Below are 23,292 nucleotides of genomic sequence, written 5' to 3' on the forward strand. Positions count from 1 at the left end.
CTGTGGCTAAGCATCCCTCAACAGCCTCTTACCAGACTGTCCCTTGCGGCTGTCCATCATGTTAAGTGGCATTTACAGTGTCTGGGACAGTAGCTGTCAGAGGCGAGACTGGAGAAGGTGGAGGAGGCCGCGGCTGGCTCAGCAGACTTGACAGTGATCGATGTGGTCATTTTAGAGGGCTATTTCTGGACTCCTCTGTGTATTTGAGGAAACGAGTGCAAGTGTGTGCGTACGAGGGCATCGGCCAATGCTCTGTATTCTGACTGTTCATCTCAATCTGACTTTATTTATTGTCAGGCAAATGACCACAGCCAGGAAAGTAAACAACCACGTTGCTTGATTAGGTTTGGCAGGCGATGTGTTTTTGCTCAAGGCTGTTTAGTCGATAAAGTTTTTCCTCATAGCAGAGGGACCCGGAAGCAGACTTGGAATAAGATGGGAACATATAAGTGTAGAAGTGCGTGGTGGCATATGTTGCATGTTTAAAAGGTGTTTGTATGGTTTCATTCATGCAGGTTGGTGCAGATCAGATGAATGACTGGCCTGTAAGACTGATACAAAGGAAATGCACAAATTAATTAGTGATTAAACTAAATTTAAAAAGGTGGAACAGAGAAATAAGAAAACATTCAAATAAACCCAGAACCATTAGAACATGGAAAGTAAAGTAAGGCAGGTATGTCACAAAATAGAATAAGTCAAGCAGTTGAGTTCTAATTGGTCAGTATAATTAGAATAATGCAGTGCTAGATGATAAAACTGAAAAACCTAAAGGTACAGTGTGTAAAACCTGACTACTAGATTTTGGTAGATTACAGTACCCCAAATTCTATTTTCTTATCCTGCCTAGTTTTAGCTACAGCGGCTGCTCTAGGACAAACTCTGGCTGTTGTTCATCTGCACTGAGTTTACCTCAACTATACCTCAACCTCTGTATTCTTTGTTTCCACATCTATTTACTCTTGAGGAGGCTGTAAAACTTTGTGAAAGAAGTCATGAGTTAAAGAGCCAATGAACAACAATACTGGGGTGAGATGAGGATATCCTGGTCTTTTCTGCTTGCCAGTGCTGCTGTTAGTGACATTTTTGAAGTGGTTCTAACACTGTTGGACATGGAGCACTTAACTCTTAAATGATTTGAGAATGTTAATTAAACGGTTTCTCAGAGTGTGGTTTTTAGGATACACAAGGCTAATACTAGCTGGTGTGATGTTAGCTTATAACTATCTTGCAACAATATGAGGAATAAACATCAAGTTGTGGACTTTTTTATTTTTTTATTAGAACCAGTTTAAGAGATGTGGCTTGAGGTGAGAACGAAAAGGTGGAAATAAAGTAGAAGAAAGATCTAACAAAGACATGATGAAAATGTTATTTGGGCATATATAGTTTGAAAGAGCTCTTTGTGATCTTTAAATTAAAGATAACTTATAAGGCAAACGGTTTGTGGTGGCTCTCCAGTCAAATGCATAACAAGATTAGCCACGAAAAGCTTGCTAGCAGACAATATTACACACTGTTAGTGTACATTAGAGGTTATTTAATAGAAATGTTACAGTTTTGATCATTTTTAAAAACTAAAATGGAATGAAACTTAATATTGAAATGCACAAAGTAAATAAGTAATGTCTTTCAAGTATACTCCAGTCAGGTTGGGTTATGTTTGCAGGGCACCATGGAGAGGCTATTAGGAAAGAGGGGGGGGGAGAGAATCTGCATTCTCAGAACAGATCGCAGCACCACATGGCAACGATAAATGTAAAAGACAACCGCTCGCCTCGGGTGTACTAAACAGACTGTGCATGATATTGTCAGGCCCAAAAAGTGCAAATGGTGGTGATGAACACTGCTCTGGGACACCATAAAGTAGATTTAGGACTGTAGACCGAAAGTTTTGCGGATGACAGCACAAACTTATAAGTTGAAGGTCAGACTTTGTCAAATTTGCTTTCCTAACAGTTTTTATATTGTTTTTCTTGTGACTTGCTGTTTACAGGTAACAGGTATGAGTAATCATTCATTATAATTATATTTATTTGGAATACAAATTTGTTTGTTTAATTGGTAAAAACAGATGTTGATTAAAACCTGTGAAAAAGCAGGCACTGTGGATACTCCCTTGAAAATTCACCAAAATTATGTTTTTCATGAAATAAAATCACCTTAATCTCTGTTTATTTCCTTTTATTTCTACTGGTAGTTTCTGACTGGATAGTTCTGAAAAGCATCTCTAAAGTAATTAGTTTTGTTATGATGGTTAGTCCACATTTTGCAGTTTTGTCTCGTAGATGATCCTCATCTGATTGCATTTGTTATATATAATAAATGACTGCAGACCATATGAGATTGTATACATTGTCCTCAATGTGGTAGAGCAGCAATGTTTCAAGGTCTCTGTAAGAGTGAATAACAGTAAAATCTCTGGTGTGTTGAAATGGCAGCTTGGTGTTGTAAAGAGAAAATTGATCTTTTTTTGCTTGTTTTGCCTCTTTCAGAAGACCAAGTTCAGAAGTTACATTTCTCATGTTAATGTTTCGATCACTTAACTACTGCACATGTTGCAGGGTCTCTACTTCTGTGTGCCAAGCTTGGTGGTGCATCACACTGATCCTTTTTAACACTGGGAAATGTGTTATGTCAGCTAAGCTGGAAAAATGGGATTTGTTATGCTTTTGAATGGTGGATGCTCATATATTATATTATATTATATTATATTATTAAATATATTAAGCTAATCTTTCAAGTAATGCACTCAGCATATGTGCAGTATTTTCTACTCTCATCTGCTTCAGTCTATCAGACAAGTTGTGAGGCACTAATATGACCTGGTACATGTTTGGCAAATGGAAGCATGTAAAATGCAAACACATCCGGTGACTAAAGAAGCAGCAGTGGCTCCACCGTTATCTGCACAGCTGATGTTTTTTGAGGGGGGGCACTAGGTGTCCAATTGGCTGAGTCTGAATGTAGCCGTTCAGTACTTCCTCCTCATAATTTGTTTATGGATTATCTGGGTTTTTCCTGCAGAGAGGAAGTTTTGCCTTTTTCCCCCCAAGAGGCTTGAACCAGAGCTAAAGGACAGTTGTCAGCATTGGAGTTTGAGTTAGTCAAGCATGAGCATCTTTCTTCTCAAATGATCAGAACCAAAAACAAGGTGTTAAAATGCAGAAAAACAGATAAAATAAAAACCTTTTTAAGCCGGGTTCATTTACTCAAATAAATTTAACTATTATGTAAATGACCAGAATTACAAATACCAAAGCATCATTTAAAGTAGCCCAGCCCTTCATTGTCTTCATGAACATTTTTTTGTGCAGTCACGTAAAAACAAATGCACTTGTGGTAGCATGTTATCACAGATTCGGTGCATTTATTCCTTCCCAAAGCCCATCTAAGCTAGGATAAATGTGATTATACAACGGTAACGGACTTATTAGGGATTTTTTTTTTTTGCAACAGACAAAGTTCAGTTGCTTTGAATAACGGACCAGTTACTGACTCATTCACTTACTTTATCAACCTTCTCTGGCTATTAATACTCCCCCCCCCCCCCCCCCCCCCCCCCAAACTACTCTTGTATGTCTGACAGCCGTGGGGAAAATGATAAACACACCCTCTCTCCGGAGAGCTGTTGTACGAGGCCAGCAGCACGTTGCCTTGTTGACAAAATGCCTGCCAGTGGCTTGGTGCCCGGCTCTGGGCCAAAGGCTCTGCAGCTCCGACTCTTCAGACAAACAGCCCGCCAACAAACCAGTTAGTCAGTCCTGCAGCCTATCTGCCTGCCTTCCTGCTTTCCGCCTTATTCCCTCAGCAAGCTTGCAATCTTGGCAGCAGTAGGCTTCCATCTCTTATTTACCTGCCATGAGGCAAAAAATGTTGTTAGCCTCCATTTCTGCTCTCAAGATAATGATTGGATCGTTTAGCTAAAACTTGTACTTCTAGAGCCAAATTGTTATTTCTTGTTTTTATTAGGATCCAAATGTGTCCTACATATGTGTTTTATATGTTTGAATTTTTGTTTTTGGTTAAATTTAGTTTGAATTAGTTTCCAGTGTGAGTTTCATTGTTTATTTTCATTTTAATTTGTGCAGAGCGTATTTCTCTAAGTCCATATTACAATAAAGGCTTGTAGTAGCAGTCAAGTTTGAAAAAACAAAAGCACCAAAACAAATCCTTTGTGAGGAGTTGTCTTCAGTTCTTTTCACATAATGTTTGGCTAGTGATTTAAAGACACACAGGTAATAATAATCATTTAAACTTATTTGGTGACCTGTTTTTTCCTGATGCATTTCACTTCACTACTAACTGTTGCCAATGTTTTTAAACTGGCTTGCATTTTGAATGTATGTAAAACATATTCATCACTGAATAAGCTGTACTCATTCAGTGGAGCTGACATCAAACTAAAAATAAACAGGAAATGTCTTTAGTCTTTGATCAACTTTTCCAACAAAGTAAGCATGAGCAGGCACTGATGGTTATGTTGATACTGAGCTGTGTACAAGACTGACAGTTAGCTGTGTTCAAGAAGTGTTTGTTTTGTCATTTTTGGAGCTTGTGCATGTCTGGTTTCCTCCTGGAACTCAGTTTGCAGGGTTACAAGTTCTTTACAGTCACCCCAGCTTTCAGCTTTTCTAGATATCGCCTGATAGAAGTGCGTTTTAGAATTAAACCAGTTCATTTGGATGTTGGTCGAACTTTAACCTGTCAGTTCCCAAGTACAAAGACTGTGCCAGTAGCTGGGGTTGGCTTACTCTCGTGCATAACCTGCTAGCCCAAACCATACCACACTGAGAATTTCCAGTAATGCCTGCATGCAAGAGAATATTACTGCAGTTGTCCAAATTCATGTGTATTTTTAATGTGGTCTTGGGGTGTCTTAATTACAGGAAAAAAATTGCAATTATTTTGGTCTGGATACTTTTATTTAAGCAGATTTCCTTGGCTTTACTTTCCCCTCCATTTGAATCATAAGGGTGAATTCAAATTAACAGAATCTCCAAGTCTGGAAAGTTTGTTTTGGACTTGGGTCAAAAGTAAAGGACGTGTTTAAAGGGAAAACAAGACAATTATTGCAAGTGTTATGGCACAGTGATAGTTTTGATTATCTTGTTTTTGCTATTCCCATGAAGACTAAATGTAATTTCAATTAAAATTTGATTGCACAGCTCTGTGTGTAAAGGATATCACATTTTATTTTAAGTAATACACGCACTGGTCGCAAGTTTGTTGTTCAATATTTTTCGTGCTTAGCTTTGAATGATGTATACAAATAAGTATTTAAGAGTATTTATGGAGGGATCTGTTGGTTAAAATATGCTTGAATGAGATGATCGACTGAAGTTGTTTCCCTTGTATTTGACAATCCCTGGACAAGCAAGGTCAGGTTATAATTATGCATATGAGAGTATTATGTGACCATACTATCGCTTGACCCATACCAATGTTGATATTTTTAAAATGTAAATAGTCTAATTTCTATGAACAACTTCTGCATCTAAATTCTGTAGGCATTAGATGAGATGTTTAGTTCTTTCCATTTGAGTCTGGTACTGGCCATCACATTAGGAGTTTGCAAACAGAAGCAGAAATTCTTGCCTGAATATCTGCTGGCTATATCAGAATTTTTAAAGTTAGGTTAAGTATCACAGAAGCTGAAGTCTGATTAGACGCAATCCACTGGGTATGGATTTCTATTCTATAGTTAATTTAATACTGTGTGTTTGCCTAGCAAGGTACAAGCAAATTAACTCGTTGCCAAATCTGGCACAAAGCATTCTTTCTGCTGACGTCATGAGTTTTGTTTTTGTTTTTTAAATTAACCTAATATTTTATTTTATCATCGTCAAAGCATTCTAAGAATGAAATTTTACAGTTAAAACAAAAACAAAACTTTAAAATGTCCTTAAACCTAACTCGACATGTCTGTCCTTCAGCTCGGCGATCATATCGGTTGATAGTTGTTTTTGACAATGTTTACAAAGCATCAGCATTGATATTCTGTCTCTTGCGTTCATATCAGCCTGCTGATTTCAAGAAAAGTACTTTGCTGTGTTTTGTTTTGAAGAGGACATCATCCTCACCTCGTCTCCGTGTTTCTTTTAGGAACACCATCTCCAGCGGGCCATCTCGGCACAGCAGGTCTATGGCGAGAAGCGGGACAACATGGTCATCCCAGTACCGGAGGCGGAGAGCAACATCACCTATTACGATTCCCTCTACCCTGGAGACTTCAAGATGCCAAAGCAGCTAATTCACATACAGCGTAAGTGGGCTTCTCTAATGGAAAGTTTGTGATGCAGAAAGCAGAGAAAATGAGTGTGATGTAGCAGATTAGGGGCCCCAGTTGTTTTCATTAGCCTATAATGGCGTTCCCTTCATTTATTTCAAATGTGTTAAATGACACGTGGGGGCTTGCTGAGCAAAGATTATACGCTGCAATGAGTTGAACACTTCACATCAGTGTTACTTGCTTTTCTAATTTGAAAATTGTCACTCATGTTATTAGATTTACTTTCCCCTCAGCTCTGTAGCCCTAGAGTTTTTCCAAGAAGCAAGGGGGGAAAGGTGACCTGAACTGACATTTAAATATATCCTGTATTGAAAGCAAGCCACTTAATAAAGTAGAAAGTTGGCTGCTACTTAGAGTGTAAAATCCCAGCCAGTTTAGGTGATTGAGATCTTTTATCATTTTTATTGGCATTAAGCTTTGTTAACTTGAAGTTGTCATGTTTTTCTATATAACTCGAGATTGCCTGTTCCAGTAGTGAAATTGGAGGAAATTATGTTGCTACATGGCTTCGTTTAGTAACCATGGCTGCGTCACAAGTGGTTTGCTGTGATTGTTTCTCAAAAGAAAAGCAATTTGCTGTACCTGAAACTAGAGCAGGGCGATATGGCCAAAAATATTTATCACGATATATATTTGAAAATTTGCGATAACGATATAACCGACGATATAATTGATGCGAGACAAAATACAACTCCACAACATTACTAGCGCAAAAAGACAACCTTCCATTTATTTTCACTTAAACAAGAAGCTGGTTTTTATGTACATTAAAGCTTTATAAAAATGTAACAGTGCAAATGCAAATTCCTTGCTGAAAGTTTAACCAAAAGGCATTTCCAGTAGAAATGGGCTGACATATCCTGAGCATAACCACGTATAATATGGTTATATGGTTAAAAAGAGGTGCTTTGCAACATTAAACTGCAGTGTGCATTTTTCGGACCATAAGGTGCACGGGATTATAAGGCACATTAAGCGAAACAAAGCAGTCAGATAAATCAAACTTTATTAAACTCATTCTTCTTGCTTCCTCCACTTCTGTACCATTGATTCATTAATGTTGAATTCTCTGGTAGCTGCTCTATTCCCATGTTGTTGCAGTATATTAATGACTAACCTCGTATTGTGGATGGATTATCTCAGTTGTTCTCCTGACTGACGTTTGGTCCGTTTACAGCATCCTGCCATGCGATTGCATTTGTCTCTAACCATGAAGAACCTTCACGTTAGCTTTTATAAGTGGAAAAGTGTTAGTGTTCGTCCTCCAGCTTCACTGTTTATGTTATGCTAACATAGCTGTGTCGCTAGCGATCACGTAGCACATCATTATATACCAGCTAGCCCAACTTCAGTAACCCTACAAACGTCACTGCTGTTTAGTTTCCTGTCTTCATTTATGTTGGAAGTGATAGCAGAGCTGTACGTTTGATTTTTTTCAGAAATCTCTGTCAGAACATGCAATATCATGCTTAGGTAACTAGCGAGCTAACTTCCGCTAGCTTCCTGCTAACTTCTAACTCCGTTAAATGTAATAACTTTTGTTTTCATGGATGCCTGGAAGTTAAACTTTATAGTTACACCTGGTAAAGCAGCAATGCTGATCGTTTTATTAAAGATGAAAGAATTTAGACAGTTTTTAACTCTAAGTGATGCTGCAGTGTTGTTTGACCTGAAGAATACGGAGTTTAGGACCCAGATTACTCCCAGATTTAAGAGCATCTTAGTCCGACAAATATGACAATAACAACGGCCGCTTGCATGTTCTGCAAAAAAATGTGCTTTGTTGTGTATCTGACGGACAAACACCAAACCAGTTCCACATCACTGAAGTTGCACCATTTTTACAAACCAATTCTGGTTCATCTGTTTCACTCAACAATCGGCCATGTGCGTATGAAAACAAAGGCACTGCGCATGCGCGTTTTACTCCCATTCTATCGCGATATTTCATTTTCCTATCGTTGCCTAACATTATACCGGTATTACCGTGAACGGTATAATATGGCCCAGCCCTACCTGAAACATACAATGTTATCAAATGACATGTTTTGTCTAGTTAGAGAAAACCTTGAAATTAGTCTGAGGCTTGGATGGGTTGAAACAAGTAGAAAACCCAGTTTGCATCAGTCTTAGTCTTGAAAGTTTAGTGTTTATACAAAAGTATCTAAAATTCTACAAAAGCAGGCCTGCCATTTTCCATGCATATAAAAACCTTTTATATATTTAAGTCAGTGGTGTGAAAAGATGCTGAATGTTAAAAATGTTCAAATTAATGGCCCTGGCTGGTGAAAGTGAATTTGCCTTTTTACTCTTCAATAACCATCTAGCCCATCTATTGTGCTTAATTGGCATCTCAAGATGAAAGTGAATTGGTGTAATTAAATCTGAAGTGAGGGTTTCATTTTAAAGCTGAAACTGCAAATACTTTGATCTACACATTTTGTTCTGCAGGTATAAGTTCAGTTAGCATAGATGTTTTAATTTGATTTTGGCGGATGCGCCTGCATAAATGCTGCTGGCTGTGAGGTCTCAGGCAAAATAAATGTGGTTATTTGAACGTCTGAGATGAGACTCCTTGGCTTTAAACAAACTACAAGAATGCAAAAAATTCGCTTCAGATTCTGTTGTTAATGAACTCAAAATGACTTTTTTTGTATTCATTTTCTTTGTGAAGCTGTGGTGCATTTGTGGCCCTCCTGAGAGCCCAGAATTAGATCAGTAAGATCAAGCTAGGGTGTCAACTAGGGCTGCCACGATTTGTCGACTAGTCACGATTACGTCGACTATCAAAATCGTCGACGACTGATTTAATAGTCGACGCGTCGTTTGAAACTTTGTACGATCACAAAAGACGCAGGAATAAGTGGCAGGATTTAAGAGTGTAATAACGGACTGAAACAGAAGATGGCAGCATTGCATGTACAAGGATGTCAGCTACCGTTAAACCCCGAAGAAGAAGAAGAAGCAGCTGTGTCCCAGAATTCATAGCGCGGCCCAGCGCAGTTTCCAACAATGGCGGCAGCTAGTTAGTTTTAATATTACTCTTATTATTCTTTCTGGGTCACAAAATAAACGTTTAACATATTTTCAGGCGAGAAAATATGTTAAACTGTGTAAACCTCAAATATCTGCTCAGTTTATCAGGACACCACATATTTTCAAAAGCGCTCCGACGTTTTCGGAGACATCTGTTACCCACTAGCTCGTTAGCGAGCCGGGGGCTAGGCTCACTAGCGCCGTGAGAACACCGGACTCCCCGCAAATCGTTTTCAAACCCACCGCTGTCTTTCGCTACTCAGGTTAAATATATATGAGTCACTTAGATAACTTAAAATGTTATTGTTTGGCTTTTTTTTTTTTAGTATTTTATTTGTTCCTGAGTAAATCAGTTTGTCTGAGATTAAAGTTATAGTTTTTACACAGCTGAATAAACGTCAAGCAGACAGCTGATTATCAGAAGTGTGAGATGCTGGAGAATATACTCCGGTGTCCTGTTATATTTTAGATAGCAAGGAGTTTATTAAACTTTACCGAAACAATCTGCAAATTTCATTAAAATTTAATAAACTATCATCTTGTCTTTATTTTTAGTTAGCACAGACCTTAAACACTTAAAGCTGTAAGCTAATGATAGTTATATAAGAGCAGATGCTGCTGGTGCAATAAGCTGTAGTTTTATGTCTAATGGATGATGATCTGATTAGTCGACTAATCGCAAAAATAATCGGTGACTAGTCGACTATCAAAATAATCGCTTGTGGCAGCCCTAGTGTCAACCATGTGGCTTAGCCTGCTAAAGGATTCAGTCCAGACCACTTCAAGGCTTACCAGTAACATCAATAATCGTTTTTCCAGTAACATCCCTGGTAAGATGATGTTTGAATTGCTACATACTTACCTGGGAAGTTACTTTTTGTGTGTGTGTGTCTGTCTGGTGACTCAAACAGGCTAACAATAAACAGACTTCCATGTTTCAATGCAGCTAGCCAAACAAGGAAGAACCACTTTCTGCTGTTCTGTAATGGCACAAGATTGTGCTTAACATGTTTAAAAACCTTTAAGCATTTCTTAAAAGCTTTACAGACAATGTTAAATCAGTGTCTGTTTTTAGGAGCAGGGATCCATGGTGTAACTTAGACTTTATACATGCAGTGTTTCATGTCCACTTTAAGTGGTACACGGGTATCTTTCTGCTTTGGCTCTCAATTGGTCAGGGCGTTGCTTCGATGCAGGTTTTCGAAGCAGTTTTATGGCTGCCTCGGATTAAAAATGGTTTACTGTCATAAACGCACATTTTGGACAAAAGCAATGTTTATGGTTACTTAAGGTCATTGGTTGATGCCTGCATCCTGTACATCAGGGCGGTTCAGATGCCACATGGCTTTAGGGTTGCATCCTCGTAGTGCTTTCTGAATGGAAACTGCTTCGGTGATACTGATGTTTAAATGGCATATAACAGATTGGCCTAAAAATTTGAGGTGGGAAAAGGGAGCAGTAGGCGTAACGCACTGTGTCAACACTCTACAACAAACACCCAGATAATCTTTACTGTTCATTGGTTCCACTCGGTCTCCAGACAGCCCTTCCTTCCAGTTGTCTGAAATGGCAAATCTGGTGTAATTAAGCCTGATAATCATCCAGTGCATCCCCAGCCTTCATGTCCAACAGCTGCTGAACACTCATTTATTCTCGTTAACGCTTTAATTTTGGATTATATATTTTATGCAGCAGGTGTTTTGTTGCTGCTTGGGCCATAATAATAATTGGTTATATTCCCCTGTACAAAACTCTTTTTTTTTTTCAGCATTAGAATAAACAGTAAGAATTGTTTGGAATCCAAACAGATGCTGAACCAAATGAGTGGAATGAGTCCATGTTACCTGCATCTTGTCTGTATTTTTTAGTGAGACCAAAGCAAGCTTGTGTGAACTTGTCCAGAAACAATCTAAATGCTTTGTATCGTTCCTTGTAGTTAAATAAAAATAAACGTATTTATTTATTTGTTGCCTCCCTCATGCAGCTTTCAGCTTGGACACAGAGCAGCCGGATTACGACCTGGACTCAGATGATGAGGCCTTTGTCAACAAGCTGAAAAAGAAGATGGAGATCAGCTACCTGCAGTTTGAGGAAATGATTGACCGGCTGGAGAAAGGCAGTGGACAGCAGGTTAGAAGTGTAAAAAATGTTTTGCAGACAAATTCATCAGGTTTGTTCCAAAGTGAGATTCACCGATTAAAGAATTTTTTAAGACTGCATTAGTTACTAACACTGACTTGAAGCCACTGATGGCAGGCAGTGTCAGATTTGTCACCCTCACTGCTCTCTAACGTGATTGTATTTATCTCCTTTGTTGCCCTCGCAGGCTGTGAGTCTTCCTGAGGCCAAACTGCTGCTGAAAGAGGATGATGAGCTCATTAAAGAGGTCTTTGACTACTGGAGCCGCAAGAGGAAAAACAGCAAAGCCAACTCCCTCATCCCCACCGTCAAGCAGGAGAAACGGGACGGCTCAAGCACCAGTGACCCTTACGTGGCCTTCCGACGACGCACTGAGAAGATGCAAACTAGGAAGGTTGGTGCTCTCAATTACTGTTGCTAATTTTTAGTTCTGCATTTCTGCAGTCCTATACAATCAGTGTTGCTTTTGGGGATTGTTTTTATTTCTTATCCCTGTTTATTGTAAATTTCGCTTCACATCTTAGAACCGTAAAAACGACGAGGCCTCGTACGAGAAGATGCTGAAGCTTCGCAGAGATCTCAGCCGAGCCGTCACAATCCTGGAAATGATCAAGAGGAGGGAGAAGAGCAAGCGAGAGCTACTGCACCTCACACTGGAGATTTTTGAGAAGAGGTAAGCCAGTCTCGAAGTTGCACCCACAGGACGTTGCTACATAAGTTAAAGCACCTTGATAGCAGATTCTTATTCACTTGTTACTACTTTTTTTTTTTTTTTTGTGGACTTGTGCCAAATTAAACGACTTTGAAATGCCTCACCTTTAGATTTATGGAGTTATCCTCTCCTTTTCATCCAGAAATGTCATGTCAGACTTTGGTGGTGAGGTTATGGCAGAAGTTCTGGCTGAAAGGGCACTGGTGAGACCACAAATCATCCCCCTGGTCCCACTCACCAACCAGTACCGACACCAGGACCATATGGACCTCAAGGACTACAAGTCCAAGGTGAGCCCGTAGGAAAAAATTTGTCTTACAAAAAAGACAAAGGGGGAAAAAAAACATCTGATGAATTAGTTAAAGTTGCTTATATCCAGAATTGAAGGGTCAGTGGCATTGTTGCAAGTCGTGTTTTTAAACCACTGACCTGCTTAAAATGCAACCAAGAAGGAAAATGAAAATGGTGGTATGAAAAGTTAATATAATGAGTCTTTTAAGAGGAACACTGCGCAAGATAAAAGGCTGCCCTTGGGCTGCGGTCTCTAAAGGTGTACTTTAAAGTGCCTCTGCAGTGTCATTAAGTTTGGCCGCTCTCCCTCTTGTAGCCTGAGAAGACAGAAGTTCCCCGGCAGAAAAGGAAGTATGAGAAGAAGCCGAAGGTGCTGCCACCATCATCAGGCACACCCCACCATACAGGTCCGGTTGTCTTCAACGCCAAGGACCTAAACCAGTACGACTTCCCCAGCTCGGATGATGAGCCCTTTTCCCAGGTACCTGCACGCTTAAGCAAATGCGTTCATTCATGTAAAGCCAAGCATGTTACGCAGATCAAGCTTGGGACTTTTTCCTCAGAGGAATTCTTTACACAACATTTTTTTTCCCTGTAGTTTGACTTTTTGCATGGTGCCACTGGGTTATTTCCAGTTTGCATGGTTTTGAAATAGTATTATTATTATTATTATTTATTTATTTTTACAAAGTGGCAGCAGCTGTTATGCTGCGATAAGGTTCATTAGCTACAAAGCCAAAAGAACAGGTAAGGTTTTTACACAGCAGGAAGAATTGGGGGGGGGGGGGGGCACCTGTCTGTATTAAGCTTTTATTTTCTTTTTTTTCTTTTTTTTCTTTTTCTTCCTCTACCTGAAAACTGATCAGATACCAGAAAATATGTTTTTCTGGCTGCATATTGTTTGGTGCTTAATAGAAAAAATCGATAGGGAGTTGTGTAGGTACAGAACCCAAAGGATGCTAAAGAGGGCTATGATTTAAATCAAAGATTTATATACTTGAAAATTATTTTTAGGATCTAAACTCAAACTGAAAGATTTGAATCACTGCCAGGCAATTGCTTCACTGTAGAACCTGCAGGGTCACTGGGGGCTGGAGCCTATTGCTGCTGTCATAGGCACAGCCAGACTCATTTTATAATCATTGAAAGGGGAGGAAAAAATATCAGGGTAAACCTGCATAAAAGCTGTTTCAGTACTCAGTTCAGCTTGAGTGAATCTGGGCTTTAATTTAAAAAACAGAAGTCCTTAGGGAATAAAACTCGAAAGGATTCTCATTGGCTGCCTGCAGTTCCCTCTGTTTCCAGATCAGTGTCTCTCACCTGGTCCATTTTGGGTAGTGTGTGACAGTTTGCAGCCAGTTTTGTCTTTTTGCTTGCCCTTTGGCTACTGTGTAGGCCTCCTGGGGGAGTGGAGGTGTGCTGCCGCCTGGGCCCTCATCATACACGTCTGCACTCGCAGACATGCTGTGACAGAGAAAGTCAAACTCCAAGTCGGGTCCTTGCTTTGTACTAGATGACCTCGTTCTCCTCCACCTTTATTTTTTCCATTTGTTTTTCATTTTAAAGTTTGAGGAAGTACTCTGTGAAAAGATGTTACATTTTGCCCCAATCTATTGAGTTTGGGGCAAAATGAGACTACAGAAATAATCCTCCACTCTCAGAAAATTGATTTATTCACTGTTTAAAAAAAACTGTTTTGTTTTTTTGTTTTGTTTTGGGGGTTTTTTGAATAGTGTAAAAAGACATCATCTGTCTTCTGTTGCTTAATTATGAAGTACAACACATACTGGAAACTGTTCCCTCTTGTCTGTGCAGCCACTTGGCTGTGCACTACGGCCTCTTCTTGTCTCCACTACCGCTGCTAAACTCTGCCCTTTGTCTTCAACAATCTTCTCAAAATTGCCAAACCATGTTTTATTTAAAAAAAAAAAAAAAAAAAAAAAAAAAAATTAACAAAGGCTTCTGGCTTCAGTACTATAACTTCTGCTCTTCAGCTGACCTTACGCTGACCTCTGACATCTCTCATCCACAGCTGCACTCAGGCTCATCAGAAGCAGAGGAGGAGAACGACCCAGATGGTGCCTATGCCTTTCGCAGGAAGGCAGGCTGCCAGTACTATGCTGTAAGGAACATTACCTTTTGTTCCTTAGAATACCTTAGTTGTCTGTAAGGAATAATGAAAATTAGTATTACATGTTTAAGGAAACCCTTACTATGTTGTAAACATAACTTGAACAATGCTATCCAGTACTGAAGTCAATACATTGGGGCATGTAGTTCACTGATGAGATTGCAGATTGATTCTAAACTGCACAGGTCAGATGTATTGAACCCAGAGACCTGCAAGAATGAGTGGAAAAGGTGAACTTAAGTGTCCTGTCTGTCTTCGTAGGCTCGTCAAGATCGGGTGGGTAGCTGGCCGTGGTGTGGACAATGGGAGGGTGGTTTGGCAGAAGCTCGCTTTCGCTACAGTCTCACCACAGTCACCATGCCACGACGATGCCTGGGCATGGCTCGACGGCGCGTGGGACGAGGCGGCAGGTGAGTTCACTTACTGCAAAGTGCTGGCATTTGAATCCAGCTTTACATTCTGTGCTCGTCTGTCTCATCTGTGTAGATATCTACAAAGCAAAATCAGCTAAACTTATCACTTTTAGTTGTTAAACCCTTTTCTCCCTCTTTTTCTCTCAGGGTGTTGCTGGACAGAGCATACACAGACTTTGACAACATTTTCCATGGACTGGATCCAGACATGCTTGACCTGCCTGTTCCTCAATCTCCTCCTCCTCCTCCTTCTCCTACTCCTGCAACTACTTCACGCGCACCGGCCACCGACAAGTTTGCCAGTACCTCAGAAACAAATACCTCGGAAAGAAGTTCCTCCTTCAGTTCCTCTCTTTCCCCATCCTCCCCCACTTCCACGGACCTCAGTCAGATACTGTTGAATATAAAGTCGTGCCGATGGAGGCACTTTAGACCACGGACACTACCACTACATGAGCTGGACAATGCCCACCCTCTATTCAGGAGGCTGAGCCGAAGCCTGAAGCGCCCACTCTCGGCCTCCACCACCGGAGGGCAACCCTTTGGCTCCCAACGTCCAGGGAGGGTTGTCCCTGCACCCACACCCGTTGCTGGTAGGTGGCTTATCTGACTGTAGACAGACACTGTTGTGTTCTCTTTGGGCTGTGTTGGTTTCATAACTTATACCCATGGAGACGGTAAGATGCCAGCTAGTTAGTGTTAGATATTGTTAGCTATATAGTGGTTTGTTTGTAATTGGCAGTTTTTCATCAGGCAGTATAAAGATGGCTCTCGGTCTGGAAAGTAAAGCAAAGGTGACATGTCCTTTTAATCCCTCTGTGGTTTCAAGAATTCCACTTGTTTAAAACTCTCAGCTGCTCGAGCTCAGGATGCAATTTTTCTCCCATATTTTTATTTATTGTGGCGGGTTTTGCTGTCAGGGCTGGGCTAGGTATATGTCAGGGCGAAAAGGAAGCAAAGCCAGACTTAATAAGGTCTGCACAAACTAAATGGTAGTCCTCAGTAGTTTTGGCATGTCAGTGCTTGAACTAGCTCTCATCCTATTGCATTTTCAGGATAGCATGGTCCTCAAGTTGAGAGCGGAACAAAGACTGTCTTCCAATTTGCAATCCAAAGCAATGGAGTTGGGAGTAGGCCAGCAGGAAGGTTCTCGTTACTAATGACTAAACATTTAAAGTAAGAGCACTTTCAGTGGTATGACAGTCATGGATGCCGTTCGCTTGGAGAGTTTGAAAAAGTAATGGTGACAAAGTGAGTCGCCAGCTGGCTTGTTCAGGACACATGTCCAAGTGTGGTTGATTTTTAATCGAATGTTTGCAGCTTTTAATTTCCTAGATTTTCATCAGAATTCCTTGTTTTGTGGCTGTGCTAAAATAGCAAGAATTTCTATATATTTTATTTTTTTGTTTATTTAGAACAGCTGTTGCTCTGGGGGTAACACTGTATGAATACAATCTACCTTTCATTCCTTAAGGTGTCAGTTAAAGCAGGATTTCATAAATGAATTCATGACATGCATGGATTTGACGAAGAGACGAAATGCCACAGGTCCCCGGTGGTTTTACTGTGAGGGCAGTCAGGCGGCGGGTGTCTTAATATTGCTGCAACTTGTTTTGATGTGCATGAAAAAACAAGCTGCTTATTGATTTTTCCAGAAAAGGTTCAGTGAGAATCTGAAAGACTGATATAATTAACATGGATCTTTCAAGAAACTCTACTAATATGTATTGTGTATGAGCAAATGTGACAGCTGCACTTGTTGTTTAAGTAGTTGATTTTTGATTAAATTACACGGTGTTGGAGTTCAAGAAATAAAAATGACACGTGCTCCAGATGGAGGTAATGCCACAGGACGAGCTGTGACTTGGAGATGTACGCAGATTGTGGATCTTATGAAACTGAGAAGTGAAAAGCACACAGGGAATGGATACATCAATAATGCACTGATGCACATAATGCCTTTAAAACATGAGATGAGAACTTTTCAGTTCAAACACTAATGAAGAAGAACTTATGGCCATGTTATCTACAGCTAAAAAACTTTGATTCAAATACTAGGGTGGATGAAATATCCACAAAAACATGTTCAGGTTTTCTTTGGCTCTACAACACCTAAAATGTCAGATATGACTGGTTTCATGAAGGAGTTTGACATTGACTCAGGCTTTCTATTTCAGAAACTGCACGTTTGCTTAGAGGCATATTTTACTCTTCACCTTAAAACGGAACGATTTCCCCTGGTGTATTTAATTTGCAATGCCAATCCTATTGATGCCATTAATATCTAACTTAATCAGTTTAAATCTATTAATCAGCTGTCCTGTAGCCGTAGATATGGATATCACTTCAGATTAAATACTGACTTGAGTTTTGCCACTAATAACATCCTATAAATAGACTAATTTGATCCATTGCAAATGGGCTTGGCAGCTAATTAGGACCAAGTATGAAAACGTATTCATGCATTTATTGGGTGCACATTTTATGCTGTTGTGCCTGGCAGGGCTTTATTTGCTGGCGTTCATGACATATGGCTCAACTGATACTTTTGTTTCTGTAGGGATTCAGCCTGGTTGAGACAGCCACCTGTGACATTAAGAACTCCGTCTCTAAACTTGTTAACTGTATAATCTTGCTTTGTAGTAAACCTCAGTTTTCAGGCAGGAAATCTGAGAATATATTTTCTGGAGTACCCTAAGTTTACCTGAATATGGCCAAAGCGATTTCTTTTCCTACCACATATACTCAAAACTGAAAGAATCAAAGCTGGAATGTTTTATTGTAGTACAAAAGCCACCTGGAGAGTAAATGGATGTACTCATTACCAAACATTGGTCTGACCTTTCATTAGAATGCATTGCATCACTAAAAACTCATTGGTGCCCGAAAAGTGTTAAAAATAATTCAGGAAACCATGTAGTGGTTTTGCTTTGTTCATAGTGAATTGGTTTCTGGTTCGGTCATTCATTTATTCATGAGCATAGTTTGCAGTAAGGTCTGCAGCATAACAGTAAAATCCAAGACTGAAGATGCTCCTTCGTGACTGAAGTCTTTGGCCTTTGTTGTACTCACTGTTGTTTGCTTCCCTGCTGACTTATCAAACGAGGCATATTGAGTGGGTGTGAGTTGACAGAGTTGTTGTCTGTGTGTTGCTGTTTGATTCAGACTGTTGGAGCAGCTTACTTTTCTTTCCCAAATATGGTTTTTATTCATCCAAAAGCAGTTGAAAACAAATATTTGACCAACTTTCTATCTTCCCAAGAAGATAGAAAGTTGAAAACAAATATTTGACCAACTTTCTATCTTCTTGGGAAGATAGAAAGTTGGTGGCAATACATTAGGCACAATGTGTCATGGCCAGTGTATCTGAAAGGCTCCGTATGCATCATGTGGTGGGTATCTTGACCTGGGTTTAAGGTTTAATGCCAACCTGCCACCACTTAGCTCAAATATTCTTTGTGTCAAAAGATCTGTCTGTTTTATGATTGGGAATTTGTAACACTGTTTTTGTTTCTCTCAGCTTTCACAGTTGAACAGTACCAGCAGCATCAGGAGCAGCTGTCCCTGATGCACAAACAGCAGCTGGAGCAAGTCCAGCAACAGCAAGCCAACAGCGCCACCACTGCCAACAGCACACAGGTCAGCGTGCAGATCAACTGTACAGCAGCAGACAGTGATCTGAATTTATATATTTATATAATATATACTTTTTGATTGATCCCCCCCGTAATCTTCAAATCATGTAAACTTGTTACTCTTGGTCTCCTAGCAGACCCTGGCAAATACATTGGACCAGGCCAGTGCTCAGTTTGCCGCCTCGGCCCTCGTGACCGCCGACCAACTGCTGGCTCTGAAAACCAAGGAGGAGCTAGGACCAGGAGTCAATGGCGTCCTCTCCCCCTCAGGTATAACGGCTTCCCACACAACCACTGGTTTGACCAATAGCCTCTTAGCTTTGAAGGCTCATGTTGTAATCACTATTGTCGAATTTAACAAAGGTATATTGGTATTGATGATCCCAAAATTGTTTACTTATTGATTCTAATTCTAGTTATATGTTGAAATTAAAACCAAATTGATTAATTTTTTTCATTTATTTTACAACAGCACTATTAAAATGAAAAGTCCACTTTACCAAAGTACAGTGACAGTGAAGTCAAGACAAAGCAAACAAAGGGACAAAAGTAATCATAGTACTAACGCCCTCAATACTCATCAACACAAAAGAGCAGATGGCAGCACAATGAAAGTTCAACAAAACTTGCACCAGCAGCACCCCAACGACTGATGCCGCTTCACGGAGGAGTGTTTGCTAGATAACCAAGAAAAGTGACAAAAGGGAATTTAGATTTTCATTAATCTGGAGATGGAAGCGGGGCACCAAGGTGTCCTTCACAGATCAAACTCCTGCAACCTGAAGTCTGATAATCAGTGACTTTTTCTTTGAATACTGATTTGGTGAAAAGGGGGAAAAAAAAACCTCCTGCTTGTACATTTTCTTCTGCCACGCAGCAGATTAAAAACTTTTCCTTGTCAAAGTTTTTTAAATTAAAGTTTCTGTTAAGTTAGGCTTTGAAACCTGTGTGCACATCTACAGTACCTCATTTTTTAAGGATTATGATTCACACTTTGAAGGGAGGGAAAAAGCTGCTTTGAAACTTTGTGTACTCAACTTCAAATTGCTGTGCAAATTCAGTGCTTCAAATTCAGAACAGGAGCAGGTTTAAAAAAAAAAAAAAAAAAAAAAAAATCAGGTGATAATTAAAACTTCTTCTCCAAATCCTGTTTATTCCAACACCACCCCCATCCCACTCCACCCACTTCAGGTGTCTACAAGGGCTTGCACCTCTCGAGCACAGCGTCCCCGTCCCCTGCCACCCCGGCTCCTCCCACTGCTACAACAACACCTGCTTCGCTCCACCCCTGTACCACCACCACCAGCTCCACATCTGCTACCAGTAACAACAATGGCACCACTCACCCTGCCAACACAACTACCACTAACACCACCACTCAGGTCCTGCTGGGAAATAACAACAACCTACGGCTGAGTGTTCCCGCCACCAAGCGCATCCCCACGTCCCGGACACTGAGCACCACCATGTCTACATCCGCCTTAAAGCTCGCCCACGCAGCAGCCGCCAACTGTCAGAAACCCAAGGTCACTACAGCCTCGGCCTCGCCGCTGGACATAGTGCCCAGGTAAGGAAAACTGAAAACACTCGAGGGGTGAAGTGATGTTCCAAACAGAAGGCCGTACCTAGCTGAATAGCACACAGGAAAACGTCAACATTAATCCTTTTAATTTATTACCTTTTACTCAAAGCAGCCATGTCCAACATGGAACACTCTTGAATGTGTATGTTATGAACCTACTGAGTTACCAGCAGAGTTGGCAGCTCTCAAAGTTTACCTGTTCTTGTGAGCTCAGTTTGTAGTTTAGCTGTCCAGCTTTCACATTGTCTAGTCATTCTGCTCTGTGACAAACGGTTTGTCTGCTTGAGATATATTCCAGGGATGACATGTTAGACCAAAAAAGAAGAGACTTTACTTTTGTATATGAAGCATAGGACTGCTTGCTAAAAGGTTTGCTACCTGTGCCATCTTTTCATGTGTCTGATGAAAATCTGTCCAAAACCAATGTGAGAGCAGCTGTGCAAGATGTTGTCACAAAATTTATGGATGTGCGTAGTTAAGATAAAAAAACATAGTCATAAACATCTCAGTACGCATCCAATCTGAGCTCAGGACATTACTTCCCTGTCAATGTTTACCTTATAGATCCAACCTGAAAATGTCTTTGGCGGCACCTTTCACCTACATCTTACTCAAGAATAACGTGTCTAATCGCTATAAAACACTTACTTCTGGGCTTTTATTTAGAAATGTAGCACATTTAGATTTTATCTGTTGTTTTTTATATTTTGTAGAAACATGAGTAAAGATATTGTTTGGCCTTAAATCAGGCCTGTTGTGCTTAATTTTAAGACAACTGAAGTAACAGGTTTATGCTAGCCTGTCTGTGCTAACAGTTTCCATTTTTGCCCTCAGGGAGAATCATGAACAAGACAAGCCAGCACTGAACAGTCTAACGGACAACACAGTGGCCATGGAGGTTACGTAGCCTCTCATACACCGCTCTGAGGAAACGTGACTCCATTGTTTTCTTTTTTTTGTTTTTGTGTTTTTTGTTTTTTTTTTTAAGGTGCTATGCATCATTCGTTAGTCATGAATGCAAGTGGTGGCGGACTGAGCACGGCAAGGCTGGGTTTCCATAGCAACAGTTTGGGACTTAATTGCAATGCTCGTCTCGTACAATTCCCCCCCATTTGTTACTGTTAATAGGAGATCTCTGTAAATTCTTAATATGGCAATTATATGTACAGTACTGCATATTTGTAATACCCCTCTCCCCACCCTTCTTGTATATAACATTACTTGAATACAGAATTGTTCATTTGTGATGTTTTGCACTCGATATTAAAAAAAAATTTCAAAATTAAAATTAAAAAGAGAAAACGACAAACTGCAACTGGTGCGAGTATGGGGTGTGAAAGTTATACCACAGAAAAATGTATGTCATCACATGCATGGTGCGGAACCTGCTGTTTGATCTATTTATTGTGCCGTGTTTACAGAGGTTTTCCCCCCCACATTCATTAAATTTTTTTTTTTATTTTTTAAATACACTGTATCCTTCATCAGTTCCCTGTGCTGTAGTAAGTGTTTAGGTAGATTTATACAAAAAAGAAGTCCCCACTATTTTTTTTTTTTTTTTTTTCCTTCCTTTTTGGATGTTGTGAACATGGCCGGGGGCTCACCCGTTTTTGTTGGGTGTTCCCATGTGTCTGTTTAAATCCACGCAGACGTGTGTTTGTTAAAGATTCAGGCGCAGGGCAGTAGATGTGTATTTAGCCCTTTTCAGACGTGATGTGAAGCATTCGGCTCAATCAGTCTCTTAAATTGACGGCACTGTCGTTCAGAATTCACTCACACACATCCGGGGGGGCTGCTGTGGTTGCCACGCGTACCAAGAACTTATTACATTTGTGGTGATTAGTATTGTGTGAGGTGCAGCCCGCGCTTCTGAATGTTTCTTTGACCAAGATCTGTGGGTGCTGCTGACTGTGCTGTACCCACCTGCCCCTTGCACACAAGCCGAGGGCTTTTCTGAATCAGGAGCAGCTAAAATACATCATAGATAAATGTTTTAGTCTAGTTTCAAATCTAAATCAAAGATGAAATGTTATTGTTGTGTAACGCAGCTCAGAGACGCAGGGGAATCGCTAACAGATGCGATCTAGTGCGAGCTCATTCGTTGACGTGACTTAACGCAATCAGACGAGCTAAAGTGGCCAGTGAATGTCACTGAGACGCCAACACGTTCAGATGCCGTCAGATTAATTGAAATGTCTGAAAGGGGCTTTTGTTTGTTTGTAGGCATCAGTTTGTCAGTGGGTAAATCAGTCTCCACAAAGCTCTTCCATACATATGTTATTCCTGAGACAAGTAACAAAACAATGGGGATGAAGACTTTCCCAGAAGACTTTGCTGCTTCTGACTTATCTAAGCACTATATATTATAATTTTTTCTTTTTTTAATTAATGCTGCTTTTGTATGATTTTTGGCGTCTGGTTTCTACCAGATGGCCTTAGTAACTTTTAGTTTTCTCTAAAGGATAATCCCCCTCCCTTTACCATTTTTTTTTTTTTTTAAACAAATATTTTTGTATCTCCCTTCAACTTTATTTTCCCATGAAAGACTTCATTCTTTTGTTACTTGTTCTGAAAAAAAAAAAGAAACTATAAGGGAGTAATTTAAAAAAAAAATGCAGTAACTGACATTTATTATCATTCCAGCTTCTGTATAATAAGGAACATGTATCAATTGAGAGAAGAAAAAAAAGAAATGAAACAGTTTTCTCTACTTTTAAAAACTCCAGAAGGCTGAAAGGCCATGAACCACAAGTTATCGGGTGCCTTCATTTGGGAAAAAAGAAAAAAAAAAAACTTTTAAAAAAAATCAATAAAACAAAAAAAATCACTCTCTTCTGTGAAGAGTTTGGTACTGAACAAGGCTACGTGTAGTTTTTCTTTGTCTGTACCACAAGCCCAATGCCCATTCCAATGGCCCAGTTGATTCATGATTTTTTTGTTTCCCTTTTGTTTTTGTAAACCCTTCCACCACACACACTCACACACATGGGAAAGACTTAAGAATCCTCTTGAATTGTCACAAAATGAAATAAAAATCCAGGGCATTATGTGTTTCGACCAA

At 39.9% G+C, this 23,292-nt stretch overlaps 1 protein-coding gene across 3 annotated transcripts in view; it reads left to right on the forward strand.

Annotated features, from left to right (window-relative positions):
- Positions 1–23,292, forward strand: part of LOC113010023 (enhancer of polycomb homolog 1-like) — a 37,941-nt gene extending 14,649 nt beyond the window's left edge. For 2 of the 3 annotated variants that reach the window (XM_026148795.1, XM_026148793.1), the window contains 13 exons: positions 6,106–6,265; positions 11,313–11,458; positions 11,655–11,861; positions 11,992–12,140; positions 12,322–12,469; positions 12,787–12,951; positions 14,503–14,592; positions 14,863–15,011; positions 15,162–15,607; positions 18,535–18,653; positions 18,784–18,919; positions 19,841–20,216; positions 21,066–23,292. In XM_026148795.1, the coding sequence (XP_026004580.1) occupies positions 6,166–6,265; positions 11,313–11,458; positions 11,655–11,861; positions 11,992–12,140; positions 12,322–12,469; positions 12,787–12,951; positions 14,503–14,592; positions 14,863–15,011; positions 15,162–15,607; positions 18,535–18,653; positions 18,784–18,919; positions 19,841–20,216; positions 21,066–21,138 (2,304 nt within the window). In that variant the 5' untranslated portion in view covers positions 6,106–6,165 and the 3' untranslated portion in view covers positions 21,139–23,292. The remainder of the gene's footprint in view (positions 1–6,105; positions 6,266–11,312; positions 11,459–11,654; positions 11,862–11,991; positions 12,141–12,321; positions 12,470–12,786; positions 12,952–14,502; positions 14,593–14,862; positions 15,012–15,161; positions 15,608–18,534; positions 18,654–18,783; positions 18,920–19,840; positions 20,217–21,065) is intronic. The other variant, XM_026148794.1, reaches the window with a different exon arrangement.

The sequence above is a fragment of the Astatotilapia calliptera genome, chromosome 18 (genome assembly GCF_900246225.1).
Source record: "Astatotilapia calliptera chromosome 18, fAstCal1.2, whole genome shotgun sequence".
Classification (NCBI taxonomy): Eukaryota; Metazoa; Chordata; class Actinopteri; order Cichliformes; family Cichlidae; genus Astatotilapia; species Astatotilapia calliptera.